The sequence below is a fragment of the Rhynchophorus ferrugineus genome, unplaced genomic scaffold (genome assembly GCF_030347505.1).
Source record: "Rhynchophorus ferrugineus isolate W39M unplaced genomic scaffold, kcgeb_rfMv2 rfM1, whole genome shotgun sequence".
Taxonomy (NCBI): Eukaryota; Metazoa; Arthropoda; class Insecta; order Coleoptera; family Curculionidae; genus Rhynchophorus; species Rhynchophorus ferrugineus.
Genome location: NW_027472580.1, coordinates 94,817,574 through 94,836,263, shown reverse-complemented (window position 1 = coordinate 94,836,263; position 18,690 = coordinate 94,817,574). Strand labels below are relative to the sequence as shown.

At 35.0% G+C, this 18,690-nt stretch overlaps 1 protein-coding gene across 3 annotated transcripts in view; it reads right to left on the bottom strand.

Moving 5' to 3' along the window:
• LOC143192862 (uncharacterized) overlaps window positions 1-18,690 on the bottom strand; it is a 180,611-nt gene that overhangs the window by 156,976 nt on the left and 4,945 nt on the right. For 2 of the 3 annotated variants that reach the window (XM_076398608.1, XM_076398627.1), the window contains exons 2-7: window positions 12,033-12,198; window positions 8,555-8,690; window positions 6,277-6,431; window positions 6,074-6,220; window positions 2,096-2,355; window positions 1,840-2,042 (exon numbers count right to left, since the gene is read on the bottom strand). In XM_076398608.1, coding sequence (XP_076254723.1) covers window positions 1,840-2,042; window positions 2,096-2,355; window positions 6,074-6,220; window positions 6,277-6,431; window positions 8,555-8,690; window positions 12,033-12,183 — 1,052 coding nt within the window. In that variant the 5' untranslated portion in view covers window positions 12,184-12,198. The remainder of the gene's footprint in view (window positions 1-1,839; window positions 2,043-2,095; window positions 2,356-6,073; window positions 6,221-6,276; window positions 6,432-8,554; window positions 8,691-12,032; window positions 12,199-18,690) is intronic. The other variant, XM_076398618.1, reaches the window with a different exon arrangement.

The following is an 18,690-nucleotide window of genomic DNA, read 5'->3' as shown; positions in this document are numbered from 1 at the left end:
TCATATCCATATCAACAATCAATATGTTTTTAGTTAGCCCTAACCAGCTGTCGGATCATTAGTTTGTGAATTATAGCATTTTGAGTGAAGCAATAATAAAATGATAAAATATGGTTTTTTGATGGAAAAAAATACAGTTGAAGCAAAAACTTGGCTTGATGCCGACTTTCCGGACACTGTTCCAGGAAAATCAACCAACAAGGATTGGTATGCTAAGTTTCGTCGTGGTGAAACGAGCACCGAAGACGCTGAATGCAGTCGACGCCCAAAAGAGGTTGTTACCGACGAAAACATTAAAAAAAACCACAAAATAATATTGAATGACTGTAAATTGAAATTGAATAAAATAGCAGACACTCTTAAGATATCAACTGAATGTGTACATCATATCATTCACGAATTGAACAAAAATAACGACGAGTTGATGATTCGGAGCAGTGTTTGAAGATCATCAAGCGTAATAAACCCGAATTTTTGCGTCCATATGTGACAATGGATAAAACATGGCTCCATCATTTCACTCCGAAGTCCAATCGCCAGTCATGCGATTGAACTTCATTAGGCAACCAACTTATAGTAGAAGTTTCTTTACCTAATTACTTTAATCTTTTACTGATTATTAACATTTAAAAGTTTACTAAAGTTTGAAAAAGTTAAAGACAAAACTTTGAAATGGGAAGTATAAATAAACACTCCTCTAACAGTATGAATATTTCAAAAGTTTAAAGTCGATCTATTAATGCCTTTTCGAGTCTTGAGAATACTAAAACAGTAATCTAAAACCGCAATAATATTCTTAAAACTAAATCACTTAAATCATTTCAAGCAGGAGGTAAATATTCTTCTATCAAGAATCAAAATTTTGTTAAAGTTTAAATTCCATCTATCAAGTCATCTATCAACTTTTCAGGTTTTGCAGATACAAATGTACTGAAACCGAACTTTTATTAGAAACGCTTGTTCCAATTTATGTTCCAATCAATTATTGGTAGTAACTAAGGATAAATAACATTTTGAACAAAAGTGCATTGTAGCAATTTCTATATGCCAATACTCTCGATTTCATTCGTGTTTTTTACAGATGGCCTATTACGTATATTTTTTTATACAAGACATAAAGATGCGTTTGAATTAAGCAAGTTATTATTGGTTTATTCTAGATTTTTAATATCTCAGAATAGTTTGCTAAAGCTGAGAAGTTATCGTCTTCTAAAAATAAAATAGGACTAAGTTCCTTTTTAATATTCAGAATATTTAAATGCTGCTCTTTCATAGAATTTAATTAGAATGTTAGAATTATTTTAAGTCGTGAAATCATGAAATAACTTTTGATCAAATATATAATAAAAAACATTTTTTGTACGATATAGTGGTGTAGGTGTATATTTAGTAAACCTTTATATAAAAATAACTTTGGCTCTTCTGAAGTGTATCATTTCTGTCACTTGTATCTTACTTTTATCTCTCTTTGACAATATCCACGTTTCGTAATCGAATGTTAAGGATGGTCTCTTATTTTTCTATTATTTCTTCTTAAAACTCTTAGGAAGATTACATTTGGAGATTTCATAAGACGATATTACTAACACGACAATGCAAATCTAAATAACTAGGATGCATTTTAAATCAAACTAAACTAGTTACACTTCCCTATTTCGTTAAAACTTTGCAATTAGAAATAATTTAGTCACGGGGCATTTTGTAAAAGCTTAAAATCAATCTATCAACTATTTTTCTACACAAACAGTACACTAAGACTGTTAGAGCATCCCAATGCAATACTTTAGCTTAAAAATAAGCTGATGAATTGTAGATGCAACTATAATGCTGAAGAAATACCTTTGTTTCAACAGACGGAGATCTTCTACGGAACTGGAGAGATCACCTTCGATGATAACGTCGTCACTGTCTTCCCTGCAATCACCCAAGTTACCGTGGCACCGCCGCCGATGACTGGAACTGCAACTCTCATCACTGATCACCAGAATACCAGCCCTGCTCTGACGCAGCCTGTATCTTCTTGGTTTTTCGACATTCTTCACCTAGATCATAAAAAATTTGAAACATCAGTACATTACCTGAAACCGAACCGTACCTCAATATTTTGAGCTTTGTTATTACAAGTGACGGTCTCGGCGGTAGCCAAACACCTCGGTGGTACTTTTTTCTTATCCCGATCTGGTTTATCAACCGAAGGCTCATCCTGAAACGGCACCAAGAAGTTCTTGTAGCCGTCTATCTCGGCTCGTCTCAGACTCTCCTTCAAGTTGTACTTCTGCCACGTCTTCTGGAACAAATCGTCGCTGCCCGTACGTCGGTGATAAGGCCTCTGGCTGGACGGGGATCTTGATTTAACTAGAATTTGATAAGGTAATGACCAAATAAAGCGCTATAAATTGTGCCGTGACGCGTCTTTAATTCTCCTAATATCGCGTCCATTTTTCACCGCTTATCCGTCGAATATATTTCGACTCGTTTATCTCCCGAACTAAACCCCCTCCCCCTCACTTCGCCCGATCCGGGATAAATTCTCCACTGGATCCGCCGGCAAATTTTCGCGTATTTTTCCCTGCGAAGTATTAGCTCTGTCAATGGCAGAGATTCGGTTTATTTTTTATTTATTCCGGTCATTTATTTTTTTTTTCTCTCTCTCTCTCTCTCTGTCTTTCCCACCCCGGGTCTTTAATTATCATTAATTGCTGGCAAAGAAAAAAAGGATTGTGGCTTTTTCGTTGTCATTTTTCATTTGTTTGTAGAATGTATTAGCCGAAATGTTTGGATCGTTATCTTTGGATGATCACTTTATATTTGACTTGAATTATCTCTTCCTCTTTGTGATTAGTAGACAGGGTTAGGCATATTTGGTATGTGTAAATCAATTACCTCTTAAAAATGTTATTTGGAATTGGCACTTCAAATACTATAACTGACACTGAGGTATTTTGAATTATATTTAGTATTTCAAATACTAAATATAATTCAATTATATACTAAATTACAAAAAAACAAATAAAAATACTAAATTCAATAGTTTTCATAAACAAAATGGCGACCGCCAAATATACCACTTATTGGCAATCACTACTATCAAATCTAATACAGCCCTCCTGCAGAAGTTCCAGAATAAAGTGTTGCGAGTCATCGTCGATGCCGCAAATTACGTCTCCAACAAACGAACTCAGCACAATATCCCCTTGGAACCCATAACGAATGTGATTCAAAGTCTTAATGCAAATTACTCTGAAAGACTGTTAGAGACTCTTTAGAATAAGTTACAAAAGTCTTTAGAATACGTTAGGGTAGATTTTAGAACAAGTTAGAATAATCTTTAGAATAAAATTTAGGTTATAAGTTACAGCAGAGTATTTACTGAAGCGATTTTCTACATGTCTAAGAGATTAATTTAAAAAATGGCAAAACTACACCAATATTATAAATCAAATTGTTGAGAATTGACAAAATTGTCATTTTCATTCTTAAACGCTTGTTAGTAAAAGTACGAATATCACGATGGATGATCAAATTCACTCTACATGTACGTTTATGATGCCGGAAAAAGCATCAAGTGTATGCTGCGACGCATCTGCTAATTCTAACTAGGAAAGTATTTCGCAGTGATCAATAACATCCATGGGTATATCCAGGAAATTTGTCTGAGATGTAAAGCCACAATCAACTATAATTTAATGACTACTACAACTTTAAATTACAATCAGGCCAATCAGGCAATCAGATATATAAGAATTAAACTATATCGGCTACAGGATTGCAATTTGAGGTATTTAATTGTTACAACTAGAAAAAGAGCTGAGAAATAAGCTTTGATAAGTTTTTAAAACCGCTACGTGAGCAAAACGGAGTCATATTGATGTCAAAATGTGTTATTTGCCAGAAAACATCACAACAGATAAGAGGCGAATAAATTACTGAAAACAAAAACATGAAATAATATCTAGGAATAATAAGAGTAACAGTACTAACAAATACTACATTGTTTTTGCGAACAGGAATGGAATTAGTTTCCTGAACGATATAAGCATCAAAAAAAGGTTAAACTATTAAATGAAAAATTGAGAGAGACTGAACGTTTCATAGCTAAAGAGGGCTGACTAAAATAATTTCCGGTGGTCCAGATAGAAAGCCGTAAATACAACAAATAATATTTCTAGCTTTACTAACGCTAGTAGTTCACACAAAATGAAGCCTACGATAATAGGAAAAGCAAAAAATTAAAAACTTAAGTATGACTGTTGATAATTATATTTTGAAAAACTTTTGGGTGACCAGCAAGAAATCCCTAAAGATTCCAAACATGGGCTTGGCTTCTCAGGCATAACAATAATTTTGTAATCACAAATATTATATTTATAATTTTCAGTTTCTTTTTCTGTTAGAGAATGTACTTGGTTATTCTCTAAAACAGCAACTAGCGAGTGAAGATGGAACAAAAATCAATGGACTGTCATAATACAATACCAAACTATACTAGCGAAAGATTCTGCTTTCATCTGTCCTATCACAGAGTCCTGAAAACGTGTCTGAAGCTTTGAAACAGGTGACAGTTTCAGAAAATGTTTTGAATTTGCATATGGCTTGGAATGTTCTAACCCGGAAAAACAAAACCAAACCAAGAAAATATAAACAAAAATGTTAGAACGATACCCATTGTACCAATGATGAAGATTGCGAGTATCATTGCCAATGTGTCCTTGAATGTTGTTAACTTATTGAAAATGGTGAAGATAAGGAGATAAATAATAACATGATGAAAAGTATGGATAGTGAGGACGGTAAGGAAGTTGGAAATGTAGTAACTGAGGTAAAATATTAAAGCTTTCAACCAAGCTTTAGATTGGACTGAAAGAAAATAAGTATCATACATAGATATTTCCGTTCCTTGTACCTTACAGGTACTTTACAGTATATAGCAACATACTAATTATTTTAAAGGGCATTTTTATATTGTTTGAAAATGTAAAAAGGAATTTTTTTTCGTCCAATTACGGCTGTTCCAAAAAAAAATATTTTTTTGACATTTCAGTTTTCTTTTAAATAGCAAGAATCCTAATTTGCTATAGGTTTACTTTGATACCACCTATACCTACAAAAATAATTGAGATCTTAAAACCCCTCTTAAGAGCATATTTTACTAAAGTGTCGAACATTGAAACTATGAAAAGAATCGATTTTTCCATAATTCTAAACTGGAAATACTTTTTTTATCGCACTATCCGCTCGCTCGTTTCTCGGTATACCAACGTAAGAAGGGATCCACAGTAAACTTGTCTTGATCCCATTCAGATATAGGGTACGGATGATTGACAGTGGGTCGGTCACCAGGGGATGGTTGAATATCTGTTCCAGAAAATATTCGAGAGATTTCGGAAATCGATCAGGATTAGCCATTCTTTGAAGGATTGTGTTGTGATGTAGGATATAGCTTTGAATATTGCGAAGAGTTCAGCGGTCAATAATGAACCATATTCAGGGAACTTGAAACGGAATGCCCGGATGTCCAACACAAATGCACTGCCAAGACCGCTGCGAGATTTGGAGCCATCGGTATATATGTACTTGCGGCCAAGGTAAGGGTCGAGAAGTTCAGAGAACTTGGACCAATAAGAGGTCTAAGTAAGGACAATGTTCTGTTTTATAAAATTGAAGTAAAGATATGTTTATAAAGGGGCTAGAGAAGATCCAAGGGAAAAAATTTGAGTAGTGGACAAGGAGGGGACGCCTTCTTGTCTACTGGGTGGATGGATGACCATCAGTGCCAGAGTAAGAGTGGAGAAGTTAAGAGAGTTTGGACCAATAAGCGGTCTAAGTAAGGACAATGTTGTGTTTTATAAAATTGACATAAATATATGTTTATGAAGGGGTTAGAGAAGATCCCAGGGGAGAAAATTTGGGTAGTGGACAAGGAGGCATCCCCTCCTTGTCCACTGGGTGGATGGATGACCATCCATGTGGATGACTCCACATGGAGGTCAGATTTAATGAATATTAAGGAACTAGAATCACTTTAATAAATTGATGAATATTTTATTAATACAGAGCTTATTTGTCCTTTTACCTTTAAAATCCAATACATCGCTCTTGGATTTCTGCAAACCATAACCAGCAACATTCTCTCTATTTCCCCATTTTGCTTCTAAATATTGACCGTGTCGGGTTTTATTTTGATGTCCTAAATCCTCCGGAATATCTTCGTATATCGCATCTAAAAATTATATAATAGTCAAAACCCCAACACCAAAAAAAACATGCCCATATTACTTCTTATATTCCCCCTGTAAGACAGCACCGCCTCTGAAGATCTGTTCCTCTTCTTGCTGGGCAAAGAGGCTTCGGTGACCGTATCGCTGCGACATCTCTGAACCTTCCTTGTAGGCGCTCGGGTGGCGGAATGACTATCGCTTGATTGCGAGACGCTGCATTTTAAAACAAAGAAACAAAAGTTAAAACTTCCCTTTTGCGGATTTAAAGTTTAGCGAAGTTCCCGTGGGACGTCAGGGACGGGAGGGAGACGGGAAAAGGAGGGCGTCCGGATTGGGTCCCAACTAAGTTGGGCGAAATTAAATTTAATCTTTCGCCGTTCTATCTATAGTCCGGTAAATTGATCAAATTACAAAAATTCAGCTCTGTCGGAAGAGACCTGGGGTTCACCATTATAAAAAAATCCCAATCCCCAATCCCACGTCTACTAAACAGTTATTTTTAAGATCAAAAGTCAAAATCTTTTTGTTTTTTTTTTTGGACGGTTTTTTCGTCAAAAGTGAGTTTTTTGAAAGAAATAATTTAGACCGAAATTGTAGATTATAAAATTATCCCATTACCAAGAATTACCATTTCCGACATATTGCGATTCTACATCGAATAAAATCGATTGAGCTAAATGTTATACAATATACCATAGATATAAAAGGTCAATTGAAAACTCCCCGGCCTGACACATAGATGGCGCTACTAGAACTAAATCCATATGTCTTTTAGTGTGCGCTAACCCTCAAAAAATGTGCGTTTAAATTTGACAGCTATCGGATCATTAGATAAATACAAAAATTAGATGGAAATAATGGATAAAAAGGAATTTTGCGTGTTGATAAAATATTGCTTTTTGAAGGGAAAAAATACAGTTAAAGCAAAAACTTGGCTTGATGCCGAGTTTTCGAACAGTGGCCCAGGAAAATCAACCATCAAGGATTGGTATGCTAAGTTTAAACGTGGTGAAATGAGCACCGAAGACGGTGAACGCAGTGGATGCCCAAAAGAGGTTGTTACCGACGAAAACATTAAAAAAATCCACAAAATGATTTTGAATGACTGTAAATTGAAACTGAATGAAATAGCAGACACTCTAAAAATATCAACTGAATGTGTACATCATATCGTTCACAAATATTTGGGTATGAGAAAGCTCTGTGTAAAATGGGTGCCGCGCGAGCTGACTTTTGACCAAAAACAACGACGAGTTGATGATTCGGAGCAGTATTTGAAGATGATCAAGCGTAATAAACTCGAGTTTTTTCATCGATATATGACAATGGATGAAACATGGCTCCAACATTTGACTCCGAAGTCCAATCGACAGTCATCCGAGTGAACTGCACACGATAAATGCGCTCCAAGGCATGGGAAAACGCGACAGTGGGCTGACAAGGTTATGGCGTCTGCATTTTGGGATGCGCATGGAATAATTTTCATTGACTACCTTGAAAAAGAAAGGACCATCAACAGCGACTATTACATAGCATTATTAATCGCCGAAAAACGGCCGTATTTGTAGAAAAAGAAAGTGGTGCTTCACCAAGACAATGCACTGTGTCACAAGTCAATGAAAACGATGGAAAAAATCCATGGATTGTGCTTCGAATTGCTTCCTTATTGGCCGTATTTTGCATATCTGGCCCCCAGCGACTATTTCCTGTTCTCAGATGTCAAAAAAATGCTCGCTGGGAAGAAATTTTCGTCGTATGAAGAAGTGATCCACGAAACTGAGGCCTATTTTGAAGCAAAGGACAAATCGTACTACAAAAATGGCATTGAAATGTTGTAGGGTCACTATAACCAGTGCATCACCCTTGAAGGGAATTATGTTGAATAAATGAAACTAATTTTGCCAAAAAATGTTTTTTTTATTATGGTAAGCCGGAGACTTTTCAATTAACCTGTTATAGAATGTAATTCGTTCGACTTATTGAATCGCAATATCTCCAAAATGGTACCTCTTCTGTAAGAAAAAGTATAAAACCTATTCTTGTAGATAATTTCAAAGTATATAATTTTTTTTTGAACTATTTATTTAAAAAAGCTTACTGTTGACAGAAATCCAAAACACTGAAATTGTTTGACCTTGAATAATTTAGATTTTTTTTCTTTCTCTGTGTTGGAAACGTCTAGATAGACCGGACTACTAGTTGAAATTTCCACGGTCGTTTGGCGAATGTCGACGACAACGGGAAAGGGCCACCGTCAGATATTGGGAAAAGTTTGGTCTTCGGGAGCAGCCGGGACACTTTTCGGATTGTTTATTTATTAAACAAGAGAGGGGTACCTGTGTTTCTTGAGTTTTTTCTCCAGATTCTCGCTGCCGCATCGTTGCAGCACTGCCGGAGACTTGGCGACGGCCTGACGACACTGGTAATTGTTCCAACTTTGTCTTCGAGTGGATCCATCGTCCTTGGTCTCGACTGAAAGCGACAAATTAGGTTAATTTTATTAGTTAGTTGGAGAAGTAATTTTTTTACTCCCAGAAACTGTATTAGTTTAATATTATTGTTGACGCTCGTTAATGTGAACGCAGCCAAATTCAGTTCTAAATAAAATCTATTTAAATACATATACAAATATTTAGCATAAACTAAACAAATATTTGAACAAAGATAACAGTTTAATGGAAGAGTTCCCGGCCTACCATACTAAAACACAATCTCTTATCAAAATTATTTTTTTTTATTCAACATAACTCCCTTCAAGGGTAATATACTGATTATAGCGACCCTCCAACTTTTCGATACCATTTTTGTGGTACGATTTGTCCCTTGCTTCAAAATAGGCCTCAGTTTCGGCGATCACCTCTTCATTCGACGAAAATTTCTTCCCAGCGAGCGGAGAATATTTCGATTTACCCGTCTGGCCGCACACATCCATCACGCTCTTGATCAACGTAAAAAGCTTGGAGCAGTCATTCTGAACCTAACCAAAGCCTTCGACAAGGTCTGGCACGACGGATTGATCGCAAAATGCGTGCGGTTAGGCCTCCCAGAAGACCTAACCGCTCTCATCAAGTCTTATCTCTCGGACAGATCTTTCCAGAGCAAGATCAGCAAAACACTTTCCAGTCGAAAACAAATCGATGCTTGGCGTACCTCAAGATTCCCCGCTGACCCCAGCCTTATTTAAACTCTTTATTTCAGATCTGGCGAGAAAAGAGCACATTGACGTCGCGTTTTACGCTTACGACACTGCTTTCTTCACGGTCGCCATGTTCAAAGTAACAATTCATGAACGTTTACAGAAGCAGCTCGATCATGCGGTGAAATGGTTCAAATTTTGGAGGTTGTAAATCAACCCCCTGAAAACCAAAGCCATCATTTTCCTTAAGAAGCGTTACGCACTGCGCGTCTCGCAACTTAATATCAACACCGCAATAATTCCATGATTGGATAACGTCACGTACCTAGGTCTCCACTTCGACCGATGGTTCGGTTGGCATTCCCAAATCCAGAAAGGTTCGGGAATAGCAAACCTGCTATCTTCTCTGATGTGCCTTTCTAGCAGACTTCCCATCTCCATCAAATGCTTATTTTACAAGATGTTAATTCGGTCCGTACTCCTCTACGTATCTAATGTCTACTTCAAGTTTGTTACATCCAACCAGGTCAAACGGCTTCAGGTTTTCCAAAATCAGCTCCTCAGGAGAATATTAAACGATCCATGGTTTGTCAGAAAAAATCAAATTCATAGGGGAACTGACACTCCAGAAATCAAGCACTTCATATGTCAATCATCTCACAAACTCTCGCGAGCTGGTCAGCATGCTGGGAGCTTAGCACCGCCACATTCAGAAATACAATCTATGCACCTGGTCCACTGCTGCATGTTTTCCTCTAAAACCGAACTAATGCAGAATAATTATACATTTTTCTTCAGTAATAGCTTTAAGATAATAAGTAGTAATAATAAGAAATTTATGATATATTTTTTTAAAACCTTCTGAACTGACAGAACTTAATTTCGTAAGCGTAAGCATAATTCGTATTTAATACTTCAACAAACTTGTAGGTAATAGAATTAAACAACAAAAAACTCTAGAAGAGATAAGTATACGAAGAAAAGTCACGCGAATCTAGATCGGGTAAAGATGACATGGAAGCTAACAGGTGCGACAAAAGTCCTGCTATCATTTTGATTGCTCATCACCTTGATTGTGTGACGTGCTCAGATTCGCTTTAACCAATATGTTGTGTAGGCGTAAATTTTATAAATATACGCCACAAAAACGAGCAGAAATAATGACAATATTTATTGAAAATAATTGTTCCATTATTGACACTCAGCGGAAATTAGGTCCAAAATATCCTAATCGTCCAGTGCTTCACAAAACCACAATTTGTCATTTATATGCCAATTCTCAACAGCAAGGTGCGACAGCAGACAGGTCTCGTTCTAGAAGACAACGGATGTCTCGTAACGCTGAAAATGTAGGTCTGGTGCGCGATAGTGTTGCAGTGTCTCCAGAAACAAATCAAAGACGTGGTTCCCAGTTACACATTTTTTCGCACGCAGTTTAAGGCGAATTTTGGAAACTGATTTGAAAATGTTCATGTACAACATTCAATTAGTCTAAAAATTGCTACCAGGAGATCCTGATCAACGAGCTGAGTACAGTAATGTAATCCTAAAGCTGTCTGGTGAAATAAAATATTTCTCGTCTAAATTAATAATGAGCGATGAAGCTCATTTTCTTCTCAGTGGCCACCCACGTCAATAAACAGAACAGTCCGTTTTGGGAAGCACATAATCTTCAATTAATTCATGAAACATCATCTCATCCATTAAAACAACTCTATGGTGTGGTGTGCTGGAAACATTATTGGTCCCTATTTGTTTCAAAACGACCAAGGTATTGCAGTTACTGTTACTGCTGAACGGTACCAAGACATGACTCGCCATTTTCTTGTACCTGAAATGGAAGAACAAAAACTAGACGAAATACGGTTTCAGCAATATGGGGCCATAGCACACACATATCGTTCAACAATTCAATTATTGAATGACGTTTCTCCACGAAGAGTAATTTCGCAAAGTGGCGATTTAACATGGACAGCCCAATTTCCAGATTTAACAGCACCACACTTTTTCTTATGGGGTTTTTTAAAATTAAAAGTTTATGTTAATAAACCCCAAACGATTCAACATCTTAAAGACAATATAATGTTGCAGATCAGATGTTGCAGGATATCATGAAAAATGCGTTAAAAACAGTTATATAGCTAATCGCGGTCACCATTTAGCCGATATAATTTTTCAATCATAAGATCAAATCAAATCAAATCAAGATCAAATAAACTTTTTATGAAAACCAAACTTATTTGTCTTTTCTATGAGCAAGGTTATAGGCAATCAAAATGGTAGCGGGTCTTTTGTCCCATGTTTTATTAACATCATCCTGGTTCGGTTTTCTAAAATATTCAGTAAATTCCGAATACATTCTACAAACAATATATTGCGTACAGATGCTAGAAAAACTATAAATTACGTAAAACCGTAGTAAAACGAGGCAAGGACAGGAGAGTATAGACGACGACCTGAACAAGGTCGGCATAATGGAATGATCACTATTTACAACTTAATTTATTGAAATCGTATATTTTTACAGCTCCGTATAGTAAATGTGAACTGAATACAAGGTATGTTATTGTTACTCTACAGAACCAGTCTGTGACAATTATCCCAAAACCCTAGCTGATTGGAATAAATATTTTGTATATTTACTAAATTATTATATAGTTCAGTGTCTCCATACGAACCTAATAGTTTTCCTTTAGAATTGTAAAGCTGTATGGTAGGAAGGCTGATGTGGGGCGATGACTTGGAGGTGGATAGTTCCCAGTTCCAGCTTCTAGGCTTTTTCAACTGTAGCCGTATAATCTCTTTGAGATAATCTTCTGCTCCTGTCATTATATGGAGCCACTACTGAAACAGAGATCAACATATTAAAATATGTATTATTATTAAATCCTATAAACGTATTAGTCAAATTTATCAGAAAGGTTTTAAATCAATAATATTTTGTACCCGATCATTCTGGTTTTCCTAGATTCAGTCCAAATAATGACTAAAATAACTCTATTCTGAAAAAATTCTATTCTCCACATCTTTCTGACAAGGCATTCTTAAGCATAGCGAATATATCTGCCATAGCCATCTCTGGGTGCAATATAACTTTCCATTAAAGCCTCAATAGTATATCATTTACAACCCTTGCAACGTGTGGCCTAATTATCAGGCAAGAACATGATTGAAATACCATCTGTTACTCGTTATTGCAATAATATGTGATTCAGTTGTTTCAAGTGACGTCAGTAAACGTCTGCAGTGAGTGTTTCATTTGATTTTAGCTGCTCGTAACACTTGCTGATCCCATCATATGCAGAGCAAGCTTTGATGACCATTGATTTATCGCATCGTTGTTGATGTTGATGATTCTCCTAAACTAACTTTTGAGCTTGAGGTTGTTGTAGTAGATCTTGAAAATAAATCTTTTCTTTTTTTCCTGGAAAGCAATGAAACAGCGATATGGAAAGTGTCCGAGCCATTTTTCAAGCTTTTTAATATATTCCATCGTTTACAAACGTTTGAAATATTTGAAACCAGTGGATTTATCAACTGCTAAACTATCTGAAAGGTTTTTGTGAGTTCGAACGGAGTTTTCGTCGAACAAGTCTTATAATTATTTCTCTTCAAACTTTTTTGTTTCTTCAGAACGTTCTTAACTGTGATGTGATGCGACACCAACAGCATAAGTTTCTAAAACTATTTCATGGAATTGAAGGGTTTACTTCAAAAGTCTTACGTAAAAATTGGCAAGAAATTATATTTAATATTTAATATAATATTATATTTCTCCGTCAATTTACTGATAGTACATACTCAGCAGCAGTCAAGGCTGTGATCATTTTCAATGTTGTAATGTTGTGCTACATTGTTGATTATAATATTGATATTGATTGAAGAAAATAAAATAGATACATTGCAGAGAGCTCTAATCCGAGCTATAAGAGCTTTGTTTCGTATAAAATACTTTTTGTCGTTATCGTAACTAACAACCTTTGAAGTAATAGTGAAACTATTATATACTAGTCTACTTTAAACAATAGCAAAGTTGCAGCAAAAGTTAAATTATTTTTTTACAAATATACTAGTTTTCTAGTATCCTTTTGCAGTATTCATTTGCATCTTCGTACGACAATGAGATTCTTATAATAACTCTTATATAATCACACAACTTCTCAAAAAAATATTAGACGTTTTCCAACATGTGTTAATCTTATCAAAAATTGTAGTTTCGACGATCACCTCTTCATTCGATGAAAATTTCTTCCGAATGAGCATTCTCTTGAAATATGAGAACAGGAAAGAGTCGCTGGGGGCCACCTCTGGAGAATATGGAGGAAGCAAGTCAAAGCCCAATCATGGATTTTTGCCATTGTTTTCACTGACTTGTGACAACTGCATTGTCTTGGTAAAGCAGCACTTTATTTTTCTTCAAATGCGGCCGTTTCTCGGCGATATCGTCCTTCAAACGGTCCAATAACGCTATGTAATAGTCGCTGTTGATAGCCCTTCTTTTTTAACGTCTTCGATGAAAATTATTCCATTCGCATCCCAAAATACAGACGCCATAACCTTGCCAGCTGAATGTTGCGTTTTCCCACGCTTTGGAGCGGGTTCATCATGTGCAGTTCACTCGGATAACTGTCGATTGAATTTCGGAGTGAAATGATGGACCCATATTTCATCTATAGTCACATATCGATGCAAAAACTCGGATTTATTACTTTTGATAATCTTCAAACACTGCTCCGAATCATTAACTCGTCATTGTTTTTGGTCAAAAGTGAGTTCGCGCGGCACCCACTTTGCACAAAGCTTTCTCATACCCAAATATTCGTGAATGATATGATGTACACGTTCAGCTGATTTCATTGATTTCAGTTGATTCAAATTCATCTTGTGGATTTTTTAATGTTTTCTTCGGTAGCAACCTCTTTTGGGCGTCTACTGCGTTCACCGTCTTCGATGCTCATTTCACCACATCTAAACATATCAATCCTTGATGGTTGATTTTCCTGTGACAGTGTCCGGAAATTGGGCATCAAGCAAAGTTTTTGCTTCAAGTCTATTTATCCCTTCAAAAAGCATTATTTTATCAACATGCGAAGTTCCTTTTTATCAATTTTTTTCACAATAACAAAAGTTGCTTCACTCAAAATGCCATAACTCACAAACTAATGATCCAACAGCTGTCAAATTTATATATGTCGATATTATGTCGTATCTTTTGAGGGCCAGGGTTAACTAAAAAACATATGGATTTAATTCTTGTAGCGCCACCTATGTGTCAAGCCGAGGACTTTTCAATTGACCTGTTATTGTATACACTCATGGTTTGTCAACACTATTTCAAAAATGAATTTCTTTCTTTGCCACTCCCTATATAATATTCAGAGAAATTGAACTAATAATAAAATATGTGATATAAAACTTGTGTCCGACTACGTATTTAAATAAACGATAAAACAAACGTGGAGCGAGAATACTTATGCATTAAAATTCGTTGAAAATGCCTCAACCTACCAACGGCAACACAAAATTGGATCAATACAACGTTTTAACTCGGGAGATCCCATTTGAAATAAAATATTTATTCATATATCGCGTAAATCATCAGAATAATACTGTTCCTTTTTGATAGAAATATCTTGTTCTTCACTAGTAAAATGTGTTTATTGTCTCGTTGCTGATTCTAGTTTAGATGTTATGAAACAAGAATAGAAACGGTCGCCTACATGTAATAACTATTATTTATGTCAAGTTCAAACATAATGCAAAGCAACTTATATAATAATGGATTGGTCGGAAAGTATTATCGATATTTGCAAGTTGTTTTTTAATGTGCTGTCACTGTACAGATTTTTTCTCTTGACATTTGAGATTAGTGGCAAGTTATAATTAAATCGTGCGTAATTTGTTTGTAGCTCTTGGTTCAGAATCAGTTTCGTAATATCGAGGTACAAATTCGAGGTTTTATCGTAAAAATATTGTCTATATTGAAAATATTATTATTGTTCACGTGGAAACTTGTTTCAGATATCTTCATCTTCATGATTCCTAATTGGCACTGTATAGACAAGCCATTTCATTTATATATTGAAATAAGTCATAGCTTGTGAAGATATATCTGGTAAACCATTATTTAACCTTTTTATTATTTAATTATTATATTGTTACTAGTCATTTCCGACTAACCTACAATTTGTCTTTATGATAACTTAAATCTAGGTATATAACTACGAAGACCCATGGGCCTTATCTCAGTTTCTGGAGAAATAACATTTATACATGTCACTGCTGTATTTTTTATTACATGCACCTCACACACAACACTACACAAGATCAGATGATTTGACTCTTTTGGGTCTGTGTCCTGTTCTGGCGTTAGCTGCAAATACTGCAAAGCTGCAAAACTTTAGATCTATGTCCATATAGGTTTCAGTATTTGCTTATATAATAGCAATTTATTATGTATTGGTAATTGTTGTGATTTTCTTCCAATTAGCCAGTACATTTTTCTATATTTCAGTTCCGGTTCTTTTCTTTCCTTCTTTATATGTTCCTTCCAGCGAAGTTTTGTATCATGTTTCATTCCGAGATATTTAGCGTTGTTGCTATATAGAATTATAGTATTATTTAATGTTATTGGTGCTTGTACTGTCTGATTGTAGGTGAACTGTATATGCACAGATTTACTTTCATTAATTTTTATTTTCCAAGCTTGTGTAATTTTCGTGAAGCTTCTTCACTATTGTCTCCGACAGCTATAATCGCAGTATCATCTGCAAACATGCCATCGTAATATTCTCTATTTGTGTTATATCACAAGTGTAGAATAGATAAAGCATTGGCCCCAATACACTTCCTGGTATATCTGGTAAATCAATATTTAACCTATAATAATCATTATCATGTTGCAAAATCGCCGCATCATATTTTTTTTACATAACGACAAATACGATTTACTATGATAGTTCAATTCATTGAGCAATTTAAGCTGCCTATTAATTACCTTCGTTCTGCTTGTTCTTCTGTGCTTCGTACATATTGAGTTTTAAATGGTATTTTAATATAGTTATTCATAGAACTATGAATTATTTCTTATCAGTATGTCATTAGTAGGTAGCAATTTTTATCTAACGATGCCTAATAACGATAATTTTAAGTGCTATTTCATCTGCCATTATTGGCTGTCAATTTATTGTTTATATATACTAAAAATAACTCGTTCAAAATTGCATTGTTAACATTCTTTACTTCCTGTTTGATTTCGAGCTATCGAGTGTTGAGGTCTTATACTAATGGTTCTTAGTAGTTGCTTATATTAACAGTTGTACTTCCTCATTATATCTCAACTTTGGACTTTGGTTTCGTTAGTACATCAGTGTTAATTTTGACATTAACGATGAAGAATATATTGAATTGCATTTATTGTAGAAGCATATAAAGATTTTTATAAATGAGCTATTTTACCTGTTTTGGGATTTACCTGTATTTTCTGAAGAATAAAAAATCAAACAAAAATTGATTTATTAAAACATTTACGTAATATCAAAACGAAACAATCTGCCCAGAGGGCAATAAGTATTTGTTATGTTTCAACCATATGTATGATATATTAGAAAATCACTTTATTAAGTGATTTCCTGTATAAAATACTATTTTAATTGATTTTATCGCATATTTAGCTGATTAGCGAGTACATTGGGATGCACAGACACTCTTTCGAAGTACTTCACACAAACACGTTGAATTATACTCGTTATTGGTTCTAGAGTAATATCGCATTGTATCACTTCATTTGAAATGCATGAGTGTGAAATATAGTATTTTGGAACCGTTGGCTGATGGATATATTAGACTTACTAGCGGTTCTCCATAGTTGGATTCCATATGACCAAATAGGTTTAAGTATAGATTTATATACTAATATCTGGTTATCTATTGATAACTTGGATTTGTGCCCGATAAGCCAATACATTTGGTAGAGCTTAAGTCCAAGCTGTTTTCGTTAGGCGAGTATGTGTTTCTTCCAAATTAGGCATCGTTCTAGGTGTATAACAAAATATTTAACATCCTCTGCTTGCAGGAGTTGACAATTATTGATATCGACTGGTGGACATGTTCTTCTGCGGATCGTAAAAGATAGAATAAAAGATAAAGTACTGGACCCAGTGCACTATCTTGCAGAATCCCTGAATATGTTGCATGTATCCGGTATGTCCATCGCCTTGTTTTAGAGTAAAATACGATATGATATTGAGGTAAGATTTTAGTAGCTCATAATCCGGATAGAACGAAACATAAACGACATATCTTCAAAAATATCAATCACAGTTTTTACATAAGGACTATAAAACTGACGTTTTCTTTACAAATTGTCTGAAGAATTTCTCTAGAACATTATACTTATAGCCATTATATTTGTGTTTCATTAGTAATAGTATCTTATTTCTATGTTCTTCACTAAAATCATAAAGGTTTTAAAGAAAAACAGTAAATTTGAATCTAGAAAAAGTAGAGTAGTATTAGAAAACCAAAATAGTATAAAAATGCTTGAAGTTTCCAGAATCGAATATAAAATCTGAAAGAATATTTAATTTTTCAAATTCGTTGGAAATTACTGATAGCAGCATTGGTAGATCAGATTTCTTCGTTTCTTCATTAGGCGGTTTTATAGGTTTCGGAATCATATTAATTTCAGCCATTTTTTTACCATCCTTGGTGAAAATTTTCACATTTTTCCCAGTTATTATCTCATATCGGAGCGCTTTCCTTGAATTTATATCACTTGTTGTAAATCTAGAGACTTTCTATCGGATGAAACAACTGATGGACATTATTGACAGTGAGCAAATTAAACTAGCAATTGAGAGAAACGCAAAAATCAACCATTAAATCTCAATTATTACAGGACAGCCTTCTTTACCTTCCTATTAATTTAACAAGTTTCACAAATGCAAAAATATGTGGATAAATTGTGGTTAACCCAAGGCATCCGCTTAAGGAAGGATCTCCTGTGTATGTGGTGGGACATAGATGGGGTGCTTTATAATAAAAATGCCTTATTACTCGTGTAAATTGGCCAGATATATAGAGAATAAGAGAAAATAAATTGATGATAAAAGGCCCTTTAATAGAAATAAAATGTTTTTAACAAAAAAACTGAACCGACTTCAAAAAATAAATAAAGAACCCTCTAAAGGAATTTCGCGTGATAAAATATTGCTTTTTGGCCTGATGCGGAGTTTCCGGATAGTGACACAGGAAAATCAACCATCAAGGATTGGTATGCTAAGTTTAGACTTAGTGAAATAAGCACCGAAGACGGTGAAGGCAGTGGACTCCCAA